The 19,523-nt window shown below is 38.4% G+C and overlaps 1 protein-coding gene across 2 annotated transcripts in view; it reads left to right on the forward strand.

Moving 5' to 3' along the window:
• Positions 1–8,174: 8,174 nt before the first annotated feature.
• The window catches only part of FANCL (Fanconi anemia, complementation group L), a 31,750-nt gene continuing 20,401 nt past the window's right edge, over positions 8,175–19,523 (forward strand). For both annotated transcript variants that reach the window (XM_010574849.1, XM_010574848.1), the window contains exons 1-5: positions 8,175–8,272; positions 11,356–11,414; positions 12,385–12,445; positions 13,445–13,501; positions 15,214–15,311. In XM_010574849.1, coding sequence (XP_010573151.1) covers positions 8,180–8,272; positions 11,356–11,414; positions 12,385–12,445; positions 13,445–13,501; positions 15,214–15,311 — 368 coding nt within the window. In that variant the 5' untranslated portion in view covers positions 8,175–8,179. The remainder of the gene's footprint in view (positions 8,273–11,355; positions 11,415–12,384; positions 12,446–13,444; positions 13,502–15,213; positions 15,312–19,523) is intronic.

The following is a 19,523-nucleotide window of genomic DNA, read 5'->3' on the forward strand; positions in this document are numbered from 1 at the left end:
AAAAAGGCCCTGAGTGACTCCCACCTGAGTTCTTTGGTAAAGTGGGAAGACAGGGCAAGAAGGCCTGTGAATGAATTGCTTTTTAAACAATGAGATAAAATGATCTTGTCAAGATGAAACTATGCTTGCTGGTTTTTAGGCAGCTAAAACTAATCATGTAATACAAGAATGGTATATAAGACATCTCTTAGGACTGAATTGTTCCTGAAAAGAACAAAGACTTACTGAGATGACATTAACTCTTCTTTAAGAGAAAACATCGATTGCAGTGCAGATACTTCTAGTCCAAACCAGCTAACCTGGATAGGTTAAGGGCTGAAATACAGGCTTGCTCTCTCTTATATAACACCTTCCATTTTCAGTGCAGATGAAAACCGTAATGTGTTGATAGTCCCTTTACGCCCTTTTCACAGCTCACCCTCATGGGCCAACAAGGTGTCTTACAAGTCAACTTGCAGAAGAATCCCATGTTACTTGACAACAGGTCATGTTCAGGGGAAGGCAGAAACTGCAAGGAATCCTTCATACAGCTAAGGCTTGATAAGAGAGGATGCTCACACGGTGACAAAACTGCCTTATGTACCTGCAGCAGCCATCTCAGTTCTGGATTTCTGTTTCCAGAGCTTTTCTGGAAAAGGCAACATAATCTGCTTCAGAAGCCTTCATCAAATATTTAAATGTACGTGGACAGCTTTGCTAGAAGCAGAAGGATCTACTGTGTTCCCTCACTCTGATCAGCTGAAGCAGCGCTTTTTGGCACAGAAGGAACAGCCAGCTCAATGGTGTCTTCAGCATCTTCAACCAGTACAGCTATTCATGAAAGGAGTGTCTGTCCATGGCCTGACATTGGGGTACAAATCTGCAAGTTAGCTGTACACTGCAGATACAGCCTAAATGTAATTAGTTCTTTTGTTTAAGAATAAACTGACTCTAACCACTTCTTGGGCATGTGGTTCCTTCAAGACAAAAAGGCAAATAACTCAGTTACATTTAGAAAAATGGCTTTAATGAACAGGAAAATGGCATTTAATCTTTCAGTGCATCCTGCATTTTATGAGTAAATTCCGTGGGAAACTGTGTAAATGGAACATAATTATTTTTAAAATAGAATCCTTTGTTATTAGCTACATAACTGTCATGTGTACATAAAGCACCCTGCTGTACAGACAAAAGACTGGAAAAGTTTCCTGGAGAGTTTCTGCTATTGAAAGAATAAAAATTGAAGCAGTGGGGTGAACTTTTGGTTTACAGACTCAAATACTGAATGTTAAACCTGGCTGAGAGAAAATCACTTTATTCTGATAACCGGATTACTTAGAACAAAAATAGAGAAAATTAAGAACTGAAGAGCAGAAAATTAAGGTGGAATGCAATTTAAAGAGTAAGTAGATGATGTAGGCTTTCATTTTCATCCCCCCCAGTGTCCAGCTAATTAAAATTACAATCAAAATGAAAGTCTAAACTTGTAAATATCTTTAGCTAATGATTTTGTCTTTTTAATCATCTTCACATTCAAAGACTTTATTTTATTCATTTAGAGCTTTACAATAAAATGAAATTGTTTTTCTCTAGTAAAATCCTTTTAATTTTCGTTATCTGTTTCTTTTTACATCATACATTATGTATTTTTCTTTTTTCTTTCTAATTTCTGCACAGTATTCTCTACTTTTATAGTCTGTGCTCCTCTTAGGCATTTACTTAAAACTATTAAAAGTTAAATGTAATAAAATGCTATAATGTAAACTTTTTGCTTAACATAAAATCACTAGAGTTGCATCTACTGGCTTGAAAACTAATCTAGACAAACACTAGCTTTCTTCATAAGGTGCATATACAGATACAATGACTTTTTAAGCCACTGATCACATACAACTTTAAATTTAGACAGAACAATAAGTATTCATCATCTTTGTTTCTAAGACAAAGAATGGATTTGCCCCAATTTATAGACTGCTATCCATGGATAATGGCTGTTTTTTCTGTGAGTTTTGAGGCAACTCTTTGAAATGGCTCAAGAGTTAAAAGTAATTAAAGACATTCTTAATGTACTGGGCAGCAATGACTCACCTTTCTGCCCTTAGTGTTCTAAAAATTAGTGTTTGCTGTAAGTATACTTTGCACTTCCCAACAATCTGGGAATACAGAGTAATTTTATCATTTAAAAATGCATACAAACTTAGATCCTTTTTTACATGCTTATGTCACCATGAAATTTATAAAAAAATATTTAGTTTGGCTTCAAAATTTGTTATTATGTAAGTTTTTCTAAACTGTGGTGAGGAAACCTTGAAAATGTAGGAAAAATGCTGCTCGGTGATATGACTCTGTCTTAATGAATTCCCTCATTTTGGATAATACAGGCATTTTATTTTATTTTATTTTGCTAGACAATATTGACTTACAATGAGCACGAAGGTTAGAACTTAGCCAGTCATAACAGTGTAGTTTAACACCATACAAATACAACATTTCTTTAGTAATCTAGTTCATTTTGACCTCAGTATTACTTGCATGATCTAGCTACACTGTGAAATCTGAGGATTCTGACCTGGATCCTGGGAGTCAGACTGTGGATTCTGAGCTATGCTTGAGAGATGGTTTTGTATTCCTACAGTATTTAGAAAATGCCACAAAAAGGTAGTGCCAACACCCAAGCGAAATACCATAGGTTCAAAATACTCAGATTCAGTGACTGGCTGATGGACAAAAATTCAGTGTGAACATATCTAAAGGTGCTAAGCCTTTAACTTTACAGAAAGATGTTTCTCAGGTTTCACATCTGTAAAGACTGCCATGGATGCTACAAGTTATGTGAGTACAGGAGATCCCATTCACATGCAAACACAGACCATGGATGCATTTGCAACTTTTAACAGTTTTCAACCTACCTGGGAAGATTTATACTGTCAATCATCACCGTGGTATCTGAATTATCTCCAGGTAAAACCTATTAGCAGCACAAAAGACCCTCAAAGCTATCATGAAGTATTTGACAAATGTTTTGGGGGTTATAAAATTCTATCTGGAACAAGACAATATTTTCATTTGTTATCTTCACTTCGATTTTCTTATGGATTAACAAAAAAGTGGATGGTAGCATTATAATCAATTTTGCAGGATAATGATCAATTTTACATTGGCGTACATATACACATCTCCACTGAAATAGTCTCATTTTACATTGGTAAAAGCAAGGCCAGATTTTGGCCCAGCATCTTTTGGAATCCCTAACAACATACGTTCCCCGGTTCTGAAAGGCAACTTTCATCTGGCTGCTTGGAAGATCTCCAAGAGTCTGTGCTCTGCAAGGCTTGAAAGGGATTAACTGCATACTCTCATGCCTTTAGAATCAATATAACATATGGATTGGCCTTGTCTTCTTGAGTTGCCACTGACTGCAAAGGGAGTATTTGTACAATTCAGGAAGATGTAATTGGGCTTAAAGCCTCTGTGTTTTTTATGTGCACAAGTTAATTTATGTGAATGCATTAATGTTCATACATCAGTTATTTCACTGGGTCATCTGCCAAAAAGAGTGCCAAGATTTTTCCTATATGTACAAAGATGAACATGAGCTTTGCAAGCCCTCTGGACTGAAGACATTTTAAAATATCCAATGCTTACTTAATAATTTTATACTGTTAATAGATCAATCAGTGTTCTTGGGTTTGGCACTAGCAGATGTTTTCTAATATTAAAGTTCTTAAATACAGAAGAACAATTGCATTCAAAATCATCAGAACAGACTCATTTGCTGCTTCAGACACTTTTGTTAACAGCTGCACTGCTTTGTACTGAGGTATTAGAGATGTCCAGAGTTTCCATCTGAGTTTGTGAACTGTTAATGATGCAAAATGGTTTTAAAATAGCCAGAAATAAAAGTAAGACAATTCTGTGCAAATCACTAGAAGTATTTTGTAGCAAAAATTTCATGGGTAAAACAAAGCAGGGAGTACACATGAAAACTGTGCCAGTAACAGGCTGTGGCCTGGGAGGATTGTGGTAGAAGGGGAAGCCTGGTGGTTCTCACCTGCGTACTCTTCCAGTGTCCAATCTGACATCTCACTGTTTCTAAACAGGGTGGTTTGGCTTGTGGATGTGCCCTCCTGATGCTTGCTTCATGGCAGCTCCAGTCCTTGTGTTACAGCTTCAGCAAGCCAGGCCAGCCTAAAACTAATTCATCAAAAAGGCAGTTAGTTTTTGGTCAGTGAACAAACTGGCCCCGTGTACAAGGGGATCAATGAGGGACCAGAGTTGGCAGAAGTGAGAAGAAGGGACTGTATGGCCAGGAGCAGGGTGAAGGGAAGAGCACCACTGTCCTTCACAACAATGAGCCCTTCAGTGGGATCAGTAGTACAATAAAACCTCTTTCACATGACAACAATGGCCTGCTGGTTTAGTCACAGAAACCTCCATTTAGTCCCAATGGCTGTTAGCCTCTGAGCTGTGCTTTCAGTGGAAAATTGAAGCTTGAGAGGGAAACTCCTCAATTAGCTGAGGACAAGGTTTAAGCGTTATTTTTTTGTCTAAGACCTCAGTTAATTTTCACTGGTTTTCAGTATGTACACCTTTGGTGTAGCTTTTAGGCATGAGCAAGCAAATTTACCTTTAGTAAAAAAAAAGGTACAACTGCATACTATTCAAAGTATTCTTTTGCTATATTTAATTAAGAGTACTTTCATATGCTTCTACCTTTAAGAATTCATTAGGGCTGGAATTCTTAAACTGTAGTCTATGGTGCATTTTGTAGAGGCCTGTGAAGTTGTTCTGTGTGTTTAGGTCTGCACAGAAGCTAAAACATAATAAATATTTTTCTAGTGTGGCTTTTCCTTACAAACAACTACTGCTTTTAACACCAGATTTTGTGATCACTAGGTAGGTGAGAAATCATCTCAGAAGAGAGGTGCTTTCTGAAATAGAGATGTTCTGTATTAAAAAATAATCTAAACTATGAAAGTTTAAAAACACTCGATCGATGGCTTTGCTCTCTTAGTAACACTGACCTTCAGTGGCTTGAAACACTATTGTAATTTTCCAATTTGCTATTATAAAATCCAGATTTCATAAACATATTATTATCTTTCCATTATGATTACTTACTCCCTCGAAGGTCTACAATGCTTTTCTATAACATCTAAATGGAAATGGGATTAGGATGAGATTCTGTCACTCAGGGGATTTGTGGAAAAAGGTGGGGATACACACAGAAAAGGTCATTTTTTAGGGGCGAGATGAACAAAATGACACTGAGTTATGAAGGACAGCAATAACAGTATTAGCAATTTTGCATGTTTTTAAATTGATTGTTTTATGTTGGAGATACTAATGTTGGAGAACAATGCACTGTTATTTTCCTGCCTTTCATAATATCCTTAAATAAATAAAAAAAATCAAGCTCTTAAGAAATCTACATTATTTCAATGAATTTTTTTTTAGGTTACTGAGTGGTTTCATGTGAATTCTGTCTTCTGTGAATGTACTTGCTGTCTGACTGTGGGATAATTTTACTTACAAAATCTAGCTTAGAAAATGTCGCTTTCAAGTGTTTGGTCTGCATACTGTTTGTTTTGTCACTCAAGTCATGATTTTTTGATTACTTAACTGGCTGAATGTGATATTTGAATGGACAAATAATTAATAACAAACTCCATTATGATTCTTGCAAACAATGATTGTAATTAAATTAGTAAAGGTGGCCTGTGGCTGAAAGATCAGATCAGGACTCCTTTGCCTTAAGAAGTATACCTGTCAAACCTCTTTCTTGCTTTGATTTTGTTATTTTCCTATTTTAAAAATTTTGAAGCCTGTGTGCCAGATCAAAGGAACATGATGTTTCGAGTAATTGCATTTTTATACAAAGTTTAAAAGTGTACAGTATATACAGTGTAAGATAATGATTAATGTTCTCTGGGCCGGAGTACTAAAATATTTTATGGTTCTGATATTACAGTATTTTTATTTAGATACATTACTCCATAACTGCACTTGGCTAAAGTGACTTGACATTTCTTTTAATGTCAGAGACTAAGATAAACATGTCCAAAAGAAGAAGAAAAACTGTTTTCAGTTTTGCATTTGATGCAATTAAGAAATAATCTCTCTGCCTGGTAAAGTACAGAGATACTTCGCAATTAAATAAGGTAATTTCTAGTATAATGCACATTGAGAGAAAACAGCTCAAGAGAAGAAATGTTTTGATCAAAATGAAATTAATAGATAACATGAAGGACACAATTTACTATGAAGCATTGGATTAACTGCTCAAGGTGAGCCATGCTGGGTATTGAAATGCACATGTGCAGCTTTAGCGGAGCAAAATATGGGCATACAGCTTAAACATAGTGATATTTAAAACCTGTTTGTGCATATATTTAGAAAATGTTTCCTAAATTGGTAACTGAGTCTTGCATTGTCCAAAGTTCTCTGGAGCAGAAAAGGGTGACTAGAGCAACATTCTTGCAAAGAACTGAACTGCTAGAACATGTCTTTCTCGGGTACAGATAACTTGCTGGAAGTCTGGAGATCATCAGTGACACTTGCAAGGTGTAAAAAACCATGTTAACCAGCACTGAGAAGGTATTTTTATTATCACGTATTCCTGAAAATCTTATTATGATGAATTTAAATGGCAAATCTTGGGAATCTTTCACCTCTCTATTGACTCTTCTTAGTGCATTTTATGCCTGATGCTTGGGCAAATCATTGGCAGAATCTGGATACAGGACAGAGGAACTTTGGCGGCATAGAAAAAGAAAACAGAACACAAGAGACTTTAACATGTAGCTCAAATGAGCAAACAAGGCTTCATGTTCATTCCCTCACATGGTAGCTATATATCTAAAAGCCACTACAATATAAAACTGCAAAGGGTTTGACCCTTTTTGACTCCTCTGTTTCCATGCAATAGCCATGTACAGATCTCCCAAGCTAAGGGAACAAGATCTAGCTGCAGGTATAAACATTTTTGTTGTTTTCTTTCCTTCTCTTTCAATTCTCCTCATGTCCCGCAGGTACTGAGCTGCTGCCAACCACCAGAGACAGTGTTTCTCTACTTGCAGAAAACACTTGGAGCGGGTTCGCAGTTCCCTGGCCTGGAACAGCTGATCTCCTGCTAATAATGCCTTTTCTACATCTTGTGAGCCTTCTGTACTCATTTCCACAGTGAGGAGCACTGGTTTAAGGACATGAATGACTCAACTTGCATTGGGAGAAATAACCTCCTCTACTACAAGAGATGAATAACTGGAAAAATTGACAAGATTTAGCCACTTTAGTCATTAACACCATATCCATCAGTGGAGGCCTTATCAGCTGGCCTATAAATATATGACCTTCTACAAACTTCAGTAATATATTGCATGCTAATCAGATTGCATTTGCATTTGTTCCCAAAGGAAGCAGCCTCAGGGATTCTCAAGATTCAGTCACTAGTTCTGCAACACACCTCTTAGGTGACTTTGGCAAGTCACCCACCCCTTTGTAAAACTGTTTTTTCTTTCTCAAACGTGTCTATTTTAGCAGAAACTGCCTCTCGTGTTTTGTGTGATGCCTTGCCTTGGTGATACGCAAAGCCTTAATGCCTCCTGAAACACACATAATAAACCCCAAAGCTGTGTTTAAGCCTCTTTCCTCAGGCTTTCCCAAACACAGGGGCTGTCAGGCCCTAGTGGCAGGGCACCCAGGAAAGCGAGGAAGGTTTTTATCCCAACAGCTGCCTGAGAGGGCAGAAGAGCTTTTATCACCCCGAATGTGTTGCGGCAGGAAACATTATATGACTCCTAGAAAAGCAAGGCACGAATCGAGCCAGAAGTAAACCCTTGCCTTGCTTCGGGTGGCACTTCAACCTGCTGGCGCAGCCGGCTGCGCACTAAGAGCCTCGCTCGACGGTTCTCCTTAGCCCCGGGCGCTCGTGCCCTCAGGACGCGCTAAAGCGCGAGGAAGCCCCGGGGCTGGCGGGCGGCCCGGCTCGCCTCCCGGGAAGCCGCGCGCCCCCACAGCTCAGGCGGCTGCTCCTGGCCGCGGGCGCCTCCGCGGGACCGCCCCCCTCCGCGAACGGTCGGCACGCGCCCCTCCCTCCCCCTCAGGCGCGTGCGCCGTCTGCCGCCGGGGGCGGGGCCTCACCCGGCGGCGCGTCGGATTCGAACGGCCGTGCCGGGCGGGAGGGAAGGAGCGGCGCGGCATGGCGGGCTCGGGGGCCTTGCTCCGCCAGTGCCCGCTGCTGCTGCCTCAGAACCGGGAGGGGACGGCCTACGAGGGCTTCGTCACCGCGCAGGTACCGGAGCCCGCGCCGCCGCTTGGTCGGCGGCCGTTACACCGCGTCAGCCTCCCCCCCCGCTCCCGCTCTCTCCAAGGCCTGCGCTGGCGGGCAGCCCCGTCAGCCGGGCGGGGGCGGGGGCGCTTCCCGCCTCGCCCCTTTGCCGGGCCGGCGGCTTCCCGGCCGAGCGCGGAGCCGCCGGGTTTGTGAAGCAGGAGCCGCCGGGGCTGGGGGGGGACGACGGGACGGACGTCGTAGCGGGGCACCTCGGCTCGCGCCGCCTTCCTGCGCCCGGTTCCCTGCCGTGTGCCGTGAGGGGGCTGTGGAGAGGCGCCCAGGCCGCGATCCCGCGGGTTTGCGCTGTTTGTGCCCGCGGAATTGCTCTTCTTTTGGCGGCGCGGTCTCGCTGCTGGCTTGTGGGCTGGACTTGTGCTGGCGAATGTTTTGGGGGGGGGGGGCAGATTTGATGTGCCTGCACTCTTGGCCTAGGGTAAAGGTTGAAGCGAATGACTAATGGTGGGTATTTTCCTTTCACTTACCGTGTTTGTGAGGTTTCAGCTTAAGTAGCTGCATCATCTCTCTGAGGATCTGGTAAATTGCAGTGCCGGGAGAAGAACAGCACCTCAAGACAGGTTGAGAGTGGATGCTCTTAAGCCAACTTTGCCATCAGAGCGGTGACGCTACAGCCATGGCTCATTAAAATATCACGCAGGCGCGTGCATACAGGTCACAGAAACAGCTCTTAGCAGGTGTATTTTCATTTAGAAATAGCGTGGGATTTTCTACCTATAAAAATAAGTAAAAGTCAAAAGACATTTTGCATTTTCAGAAATGTAGTTTTGCAGTCAAAATTCAGGAGGGTGTTTGGTGACTCTTGTATTCAACTTTCACAAGACATGTGCAAGCATGTGTTTATATTTGCATTACTCTCAAAGCTGCAACTTTTGAAACGCCCTGTGTGTTAGAACGCATCCTGGAAATAATGGGAAGGTTAAGATGCAAGTGTGAACATCTATCCTCGGATGTGATTTTTTGATTAGGGCTAAGGCCATAATGTAGCAAAGTCTGAGGTTATGCGCTTAATTTAAGCGTCCAGTAAACATCAGCTTTGGAGGAGTTTGGAAGCAACTGTTGTGCCAGTGGGCTATATTCAGCTCTGAAATGGGTATCTTGTTTTTGCCCATGAGCATCACAGAAACAATGAGGTTGAAAGGAACCTCTGGAGGTCCTCTAGCAGGGTCAGCTGGAGCAGGTTGCTCTAGACCATGTCCAGTCTGTTTTTTAATATCTCCAAGCATGGAGACCACATGACGTCTGGGGCAGCCTGTTCCATTGTTTGACTACCCTCACTGAGTTTTTTTCATTGCATTTAGGTGAAATTTCCTGTGTTTCAACTTGTACCCATTGCCTCTCATCCTGGCAGTGTGTCGCTCAGAGTCTGGCTATACCTTCTCTAGTTGTCCTCCATCAGATATTTGTACACGCTGGCAAGGTGTCCCCTGAGCCTTCTTTTCTCCAGGCTGACCAGTTGAGCTCCCTCAGTCTCTCCTCGTATGAGAAATGCTTTAAGCTCTTAGTCAGCATCATAGCTCTTCACTGGACTAACTCCAGTATGTTCATGCCTTTCTTATACTGGGGACCCAGCACTCCTGGTGTGCCTCACCAGTGCTGACCAGAGGGGAAGGATCACCACCTTGACCTGTTGGAAATGCTTTGCCTAATGCAGCACACGAGGCTCTTGGCCTTCTTTGCTGCAAGGGTGCATTGCTGGCTTAGGGTCAATGTCATATCCATGAGGACCACCAGGTCCTTTTCTGCAGAGGTGCTCTCTAGCTGGTCAGTCACCAGCAGGTGCTGGTGCATGGGCTGAATCCTCTCCCGGTGCAAGACTTTGCACTTTCCTTTCTTGAGTTTCCTGTCAGCCCATTTCCTCAGCCTGTTGAGGTCCCTCTGAATGGTAGCACAATCACACGGTCTATCAACCACTCCTCCCAGTTTTGTATCCTCTGCCAACTTGCTGAGCGAGGGTCTATCCTGTCCCATCATCCAGGTCACTAGTGAAGGTCAAATAGTGTTGGCCCCAGGACTGACCCCTGGTGTGCAGTTAGTCGGGGGCCTTCCTGCTGGACTTTGTCCTGCTGGTCACAACCCTTTGAGCCCAGCTGTTCTGTGGGTTTTCAGTCCACCTCACTGTCAGCTTATCCAGTTCATCCTTCTTCAATTTGTCTATGAGAATGTTATGGGAAACAGTATTAAAGGCCTTTCTGAAATTGAGATAAAGCATCCACTGTATCAGTCATCTAATCACAGGAGGAAACCTGGGTTTGTTCTTAACTTCCTGCTGAAGGAATTTCAGAATTCGTGGACTTAATTCAAGGTATGCTGCTCTGGAATAAAAATTGTGAGAGGAGTTAACCGCTCTCTTCAGTTCAGGGAGGAATTAAACCTGCTCGCAAACCTTCTTTATTTCAGTTTTATTTTGGTCATCCCTTAAGAAAGTAGAAGGAGGATCACAAATAGGGACAATAATTGAAAATATAAGTAGGGCATTTAGGAACTGCCCCATATGGATTGCACTAACAGGAAGAAAAATTACATTAATGTACTTGGGATTGTTTTTGTTTACAGTTCCTAAAACCTTGCTGAAATGTGTTGTGGATGAGTGCCCAAGTTCCTTTTCAGTGTAGTGCTTTTATCATAAGAGTCAGGTTTGACTTTTTCTTGAGTTGAAGACAGACTTTCATGTACTTCATCATGACCTGGGTTAAATTATATTTCTTGGTTTTGTTCAGATTTGGATAATGTTTATTTTTCTTCTGAAAGGTGTTATTTTTGTCTTTATGAAATGTGCACTGAAGTGTTTTTACTGAATTCTGTGAGTTAGAGGTCAAGAGTATTTCAACTTAAGAATTAAAATCAGCTTATTTCTACCTGTCACTCATGCTGCTTTCTCCTAAATAAAGAAATGCTGAATAATATTCCTGAAAGTCAGAGAAGACAAACTTTCTTTCTTAGAAGCTGATCTTATGGAGAATGCTTCCCACAAGTGTGTAATATTTTTCTTTGCTGACCTTCCTATTAACTAAATGTTTATTTTCAAGGGTAGAGACTTCCATATCAGGATACTGTTACCAATGGATTTTCAACTGAAAAATGCAAGGTAAGATAGTTTTATGAAAGCAATTTGTAAGTGTATGTAACAAGAGTTTATTGTGATAAAATCAATGATGGATATGCATATGAATTATTCTTTTTTCCATTATCAGTGTTGGTAATTAATTCTTACTGGTTTCAGCTTAACCTTGCAGCAAAATTGTACAGCATCAGTGTTAATAAACACTGACAATAAACATTGCCTATATCAAAATATTTTGTTGTTAATTAACTTGGAAACCTGTTGTAATTAATTGGTTGTATTTATATATAAATCAATGTACTTGGGAAAAAAATATGTTCATTTAAATCAGATTATTTATATGTCACCATTTGGGAAACAGAAAATTTGGTGCAAAGTTGTAAATTTAAGCAATTATGTACTTGATGGTTAGCATAGTTCTTTTAACTTCATTTTCTCTTTCCTGTTAATACATATTAATTTGCGTTACTTTTCTTTAAAAACTCAGTTCTTAATACTGTGAGTGTTTATCATAGTAATTTGGGGGTGGGGGGGTGTATTGTGTGTATGCACACATACATGGATTAGTCCTTAACATTGTATTCTGTACTTTTGCCTAGGCCAGTCTGCTCTGAACTGTGAACAGATGCGGTATTCGATAGCTTTATTACTTTCTAGGTTGGATACTTAAAATTGCATTATAGGTAACTTTGACATTTTCAGGATATCATTTTTAAATATTGGTATATTTTATGAAGTCATATTAGCTTGCAAGAATTATGTTGTTGTCTTCGGCAAAGAACAGGCTTTTGTAGGTAAATGCTTAATTTTTAATAGGCTTTGGGATAGTGACATTTGAAAGTTTTAAATAACTTCGAATATGAAACTCAAACTGAAGTATTGTTTACTTCATTTTTTTAAAGAAAAACTTATGTTATTGTGTAGCAGACTTTCTGATCTCTTCTAAAAATCATGTCTGTGAATTTAAAATTTATATAAAATACTATTTGTCTAGGATAGAGTGTAGCTGGCACCTAAAGAAGATACTGCATGGATATCAGCATATTTTAAAGCAGGTATACAACTTTTAAAACCGTTTCTGTTTAATGTATATTTATAATAATTCTGAGAATCTTGTACACCTATTCTAAAAGTGTTAAAGAACTCTCATTGTATAGGCAAGATTTATTTTGAAATGCTTGAGGATTTGCAGGTCAATCTAGAAAGAGGGATAGAACTTAGTAAATTATTTTATTTTTTTGAAGATTGAGATGGAACAATTTTTAATAAATGTCTACTGACATTTTACTGGAATTTAATCTCTCAGAAACAGATTTTGTTTTTCCTTTTTCTTCCTTTTTTATATATTTAATTTTTACAAACTGTTCATAATGCAAAGAAGAGAATTCACATTAATTATTGATGGATCTAGCTCATTCTGTGTTGTAGACAGTCAAGGAATCTAAGTTAAACCTCCCTATCCAGAAAGAACTTTGGAGCAAGGGTACAACAGCCCTGCAGTCACAAAGAGTATTTTGCTTCTAAGAAGGCATCTTTGCCACACCTGCTAGTTGAGGCACTGTATCTCACGGACTGGGCACTCCAAGGGTTTTGAGTAACCAGAGATACAGAGCTGAGGAAACAGAAGTGTAAACATGTACCACACCTGAAGATAGACAGGGATCCTTAATCATGTACAGCATCTAAAAGCAGACGGGTCTGGAGAGTTCCTGAAGGAAATGTAACGAACTAAGAAACGTTTTTGAGTGATTCTAAAGCTTCTGTTCTCATTGGTGAAGACTAAAGTGTTCATAAATACATAAAGTGTAAAGTCTTTGTAAACTATATAAATGTGTAATGTGACATGATGTGATGAAGGTGATGGTTAATTTTCAGTAAAGTTTCCTGTACTTTGGGAGATGTGTTCTGTGATAGAAATATTTAAACATGTGGTATGCAGTTGGGGTTTTTTACGTTAGTTGGTTTGACAAAACTAGAAAAATAGATAGACTGAAATTGTTTACCAGTAAAAGTTATGAGTTTAAGAAAAGGAACTGATACTGTGTTCTCTCCAGAGGTTACACAGCTGTCCAGATCTTGTCAGTTTTATGGTGGAGCTGAAAACTATTTTGGTAAGTGACAGAATATATATGTGGGAGATGGGATCTTCTTATAGCTTTGGGCTTCACTTTTAGGTTTTTTACAGTTTACTGTTTGGTGGATGAATTTATGGTTTTCTTTAAGAAGAGGTGATTTTGTATGTATGCTGTTCATGTAATATTTGTATAAATATCCTTTAGGATTTTAAGTGACTGTACTCTCTGGAAATTGAAGTGTTATAGAAAAAATTAAAATCCTGGCAAGGGATCTCAGTATAGAGCCATCCTCTTTACAGTGATTTTCTTGGAATTTCTATTTCTATTTACTATCTGGTATTGTCCAGATAGTAAAGAAGGCTTATAATCACACAAAAGATTATACAGTCAGTGGATTGCTGAAGGTGCTTCCACCTGTGTGACAACTTGACCAATAAATGCAGAACACTTTTTTTTTTTATAGTTCAGAGACTTGTTTATTTTTTTTTTAAGTTTTTTTCTAATCTGGGACTGAAGAGTAGCAAAATCTTTAGTTAACAACATGAAACTGACAGTTTCTTGTCTGTTAGTAAAACATTATCCTATGAGTGTTCTTGGTAAAGAATACTGGCATACAACCTACTTAACTTAGAAATAAAACACAGTAAGTATTCTTCAAAACAACAACAAAAATACCCCCCCTGGTATTACGCTACTGCTCTATACTGGGAATGCCTTTCCTCAGTATTGGTTCAATCCCTGCCAAACTGGATTCCACTAAAGCAGGCAAAGGTGCTTGGAATAGGACTGAATAAAGAATGTCTACATGTGGCTATTTTGGAACATTTCACAATAGTTATTCCAATCTATTTGCCTGGATACACAAGCACTCAGAAAATGAGAATGCAATGAAAGTATAATGCATTCAAAATAGTAAAATAGTGATCCTCAGTGCAGATAGTAAAAACAACAGAAGATGCTGTGGGAGAACTGAGCAGAAATGATTGTTACACTGATTTTATTATTAATTCTATTTATTATGTCATTTATTTAAATTTATTTTAAATTATTAATAATTTTATTATAAATGTTATTATTTATTTGCCCTGTAAGCATAATTTTAACTTAAGTACACTTTTAAAGAACAAGTAGCACAACACAAATGTGGAACATGTAGTTTGGTTTTGTTTTTCTTTGTGATGTGGCATTACTTTTTTGATAAAAATTTCTTCTTGAGGCATCATGACATACTTGATGAGTGTCTGTATCAAAACTTACTCTCTGGGATCCTATGATGTTAAAACTGAGAAACTGACTTTTTTTTTTAATTGCTATATAAAGTTGTATATAGCTACTTAAAAATAATATGGGGAATTTCATATATGTGTCGTCTTTTGTGGCTGTGGAGCCCACGAGACAGCTGTGGGCTTAATAGAACTTTTTTTGCAATGTTCTTTCAGTCAAGATGCTTGACTTCAAATTTATTAGCTGAAAAAGAGGCACATTTGATATTTGCATCTGAAGACTATGTTGTCAACATCTGTGGGGTTTTTTTAAATTGCAGATGTTTTCATTACCAGTATCTGAAGTAATTTACCAAACAGCTTCTTTGTCTGCTTTAGCTGGAGGCTATAACAAAACAAATGCAGTGTACAGTTAATTTTACATAAGCTTAATATTTTTGAATGAATTGCGAAAGTCACATGACTAAATAGATGCAAAAATATTGAAATCTCTCTTAATGATGTTTTTAATGTTCTTTTAAACAGGAAATTGCTTTAAAGAATACACAAGACCTGCATATACCACGGCCACCAGAATACTACTCCTGTCTTGTCAGAGATCTAGAAATACTGGGTTGGAATAAGTATGTTTATTTTATTTCTTAATAGGCATTATCTTTAGAATATCTGTTCTTCTTTTATATTTGTGAGTTGAACATATCAAATATACTTGTTCTGTTAATTTATCCTGTTCAAAAACTGGTTTTGCTTTAAAAACTCGGCTGCTTTGTTTTTAACGCAAAAAAACCCCAACAAACCTGTATCAACTGAAGGTATACTTACAGTCTCAAATAACTGAGCTGAAAGGTGAGATGCTGCTACTACTAAGAAATCAATTCTTCTTTGACCTATAAACTCTTGGCATAGTAAACATATTTAATACAACTTCTAACAGTTCTCCTTTTTCTTCTTTCTTTTTCCTGCTTTGTATAGTTTTTTTCAACTATTCCCATATGCTATGGTTGATCATCATGTACCTTTATGCTTTCATAAAAACAGCTCATACCTTTTTTAGACTTAGAGTAATTATTTTTAAAGAACAGTTCTATCTTTCTCTTCATAGCACAAGGATCTCCTTAGACAAAGGAATAACATGGTTAATCCACAAAAAAGTAAATCTACAAAAAAAAGAAATGTGAGTGGAGGGGAGAATTTGGAAAGCTGTAAATCCAGGACTTCAAAACAGCCAGCTCTTTGTAACACCCACAGAGAGAAATGTGTATATATTTTTTGCTACCCAGATGGGCTCAAACAGCAATGAGGGCTATTGAAAAGCATTAATTAGTCTCCAAAAACTGTGCAAGCAGATCATATTTGGGGTAGCAGGGGGGCATTTCCATGTGGGAAAAACGTTGGTTACTGCACAAGTGTAAACTGTCACCTGAGGACAGAGGCTTAGTGCATCCAAGAACATGGTTTCATGTATGTGCTGTACTACAAATTGAGTATCTGTGGAACAAGATGTGACAGTTCAGGTCTTTTTCTGGGGGAAGGAGAACTAGAAATGAATCTTTTCACCCCAACTAAAATGGATGGTTTAATACCATGAGAAAGAATGTCACATTAGCAAAGGATATTTGACTTTGTTGAGGAATCAAATAGACACATAGCTGCCTCTGGGTGCCTTCTCATTAGGGTCTGAATGAGTGCAAACAGATTGTATTATTCAGTCCCATATACTCTCAGATGAGCTCATACAACAAATTTAATTTCATCCTCCTGCAGAAGAAAACAAGGTTGTTCTCCTACGTCATACAGAAACCTGAAGGAACACACAGTTGTGATCAAGTGCATGAGGTCCGTGTGGAAATTTTTCAGAAATCTGCAAAGCTTCCTGTTTTGCAGACTTTTACTTGAAAGGCTTTAACTGCCATCACATGTGCCACCACTGGCAAGTTCTCTGATACCAAGTCTTTTACTTCTCCAGAAGAGAGCCTGGAATGGACTGATTTCTATCCTTTCCCTTAGAACCTCCAGGAGATCTCTGTGGTGTTGAAGGTAGTTGTTTCTGTGTAGGGAGGCATTAAGGAAATATATTTGAAGGCTGTCTTTAACTAATAATATGCAATTAATCTCACAGTGCCTTCTTTCAAGGGGTTAAGGTGAAAGATTTTGTAGGATGTTGAAGAGTTCTGAATGAAAAGCTACTTCTTAATTACAGTAAAGTGAAAGTTAAAAGAAAAAAGTCTACGTTTGTGATTTTCAACATGACAAATCTACTTTTATCTTAGTCTTGGATGGTAAGTTAACTTTAACAAGTGTTTATTTTGCTAAATGAAATAAAGAAGCCTTGGGTTTAATCACAGTTTTGAGTTTTCTCACCTGATTTATATATAAATAAATAATATGTGATTAACATTAAGTAGGAATTTGCTTTGAAGGCCCACTTTTATTTAAAGATTTAAAATATCTTTGTTAAATCAGCTGAAGTTTTTTCGGTGATTTCTATTATTAAGTATGTCATTGTGCCAGCTGATGACATTCTCTATTCAAATTTCTCAGAATCAGGTCTGAGAATATTAGTTAAAATTTCCTAAATACATGGGAAATAAATTTTGAATCATGCCTGCTCTCCCAAATGAAAAAAAAAAAAAAAAAAAGCAAAACCTTAAAAAAGCCCATGCCAGCAAAATAGACACTGACACACAATAAATATACTTTATAAATATAAATATAACATGTACTATATTTATAATTGGATATATAAATACAGTATATTGCTAAATATACTAAAAATAAACTTAGAAAATACAGTTTAGTAGCTTATCTCAAAACTGCTATTTCTTCTGACTTGCTGTACATACAAAACATCCAGTGGTTTATTATTAAAAAGCACATCAGTGTTTTGTCAGAGAGCATGCTTCTAGGGCAGAATTTGACCTAGTTTCTAGGCAAAGATGTGGTCTTCATGTAGACACACAACTTACTCTGTGCTTTTGTCCAGTGTAGTCATGTAAGTCACTAAACATACACCTCTTGATTGACTTATGTTACAGATAAAGTCTCTATTTGATTGGGGTTTTTTGGTTGGGGAAGTCAATCATTAATCAAAGGGCTAGTCTGTACATAAGAGGATCATACCTGGTTTACTGTGAGTTGGAAGGATAATTACCTAAAGAGGTGATTTGAAGTACGTTGGTAAGTTACACCTCTAATTCTAGTGTGCTTTTAACAGTATAATGAACTACTAAGAAGGCCTCTTAACCTAGACTGATTTTGTGTTGCAGGTCATGTGTATTTGCATGTTAGTTAAAAACATCCTGGTGTGGTCTTTCAGCACAAAACTAAGCCTGCATTTAGTACTGGCAGTAAGGATCAAACACTGCTCACACCTTGAGAAGCCTCCAGCTTTACTTATCAGGATTTTTCTTAGAAAAGAACTGGCTTGTTGTAGACCCTAGATTTAGTTTTTCCTAGTGAGTTTGGGGTCATGCTGGAAGCTGACTGCCTCCAAATCCAACTGAAAAGCTGAAGGATATTTTGTTTGAAAGAGAATCTAAAGCAATAGGCTATGGTTGCTTGACCTCTGGAGTGAGTTAAGAAGCTCTCAGGTATGGCACAAATTTAGTGTGTTCTAATGGCTTTCATCTAAGGAATATGTGAAGTTTCTCAGAAACAAATTGAAGACATTGTCTGCAATGATCTTACACCTGTTTCCTCCTAAACCACTGAAAGTACAAACTGTAATGAAGATTGCAAATGTGCAGGCTGCTGTGATTAGATATAATCACTTTCTCTGTGATACAGAAAAGTTGATTCTTTGACCTAATTTAGGTATGGAGGAGGGTGAATATGCTTTCATATTCAAATACTTGTACACAAAAGTCACAGTTCAACAGGTTGAAATTGTACCAAATTGGCAACACTAAGTGCTGTCCTAACAGCTGAGGAGTTCAAAGAAGGATACTTCCTCATTTTAAGAACATGGAAAATTACCAGCACAAACCTAATCAGCTGAGGTGGGAGAGAGTACACATGTAATAGTATTAAGCTGTAGGAAAGGCTCTTCTAATACTACCTCATAATCTTCCTGGTTGATTGAATGACAATGTCTTGGGAAGGTAAATTATCGACTATAAAACATCTGTAGGACTCTTATCACCCTCATGTGGATTCATAAAGGTTGCTAGTATCTCTTAAGTCCATAGTGTGAGTCATGATCTCTGAAGTCTCAATGCATTTCTGCTTGATACTTGCCAAGTTTTTTCATAGAAAGTATCTTCTCCTTTTGCCTTCTCCATTTCCAAGGGAATCCTGCCTTGTCGTATGCTCTCAATCATTTGTGTTATGTTGAATTACAGTACTTCAGAGATTTAACTGAAGTTTTCCATCTTTATGGTCATTGCATTTTTTTCTATTTTCTGTAAAATGATGGAGCCTACAGAGAAATGAAGTTTTATATAACTGAAATATCACCTATGTAAACAATTCCTTATTTGATACAATCATAGGAAGAAGTTCATACAACTCTTACAGCATTGTCCAACTTTCTCCAGTCCTACAGAACTAACCCTTTTATCTCTTCTTATCCAAAGAGTAGTGTGGTAGAGTGGTGTTACAGAACAGGTAGCCACAAAGCTACTGAGTTCCTTTTTTCTATCCTAAATGGAAAATTGAATACTCCTTCATTCCCCAGAGGCAGTTTACTGTTTTTACATTCTGCTGAGAAGAAGGAAGGCTAGCTATGAATTTTCATTCTGGGCATTCTTCAGCCCTCTATGCCACTTGTCGGCTGAGTTTTTTATTCCTTGGAGTTCCTGTTTGTGAAAAAGTTTGTAAGTGAAGAGAACGTTTTA

The sequence above is a fragment of the Haliaeetus leucocephalus genome, unplaced genomic scaffold (assembly GCF_000737465.1).
Source record: "Haliaeetus leucocephalus isolate CR32 unplaced genomic scaffold, Haliaeetus_leucocephalus-4.0 Scaffold450, whole genome shotgun sequence".
NCBI classification, from domain to species: Eukaryota; Metazoa; Chordata; class Aves; order Accipitriformes; family Accipitridae; genus Haliaeetus; species Haliaeetus leucocephalus.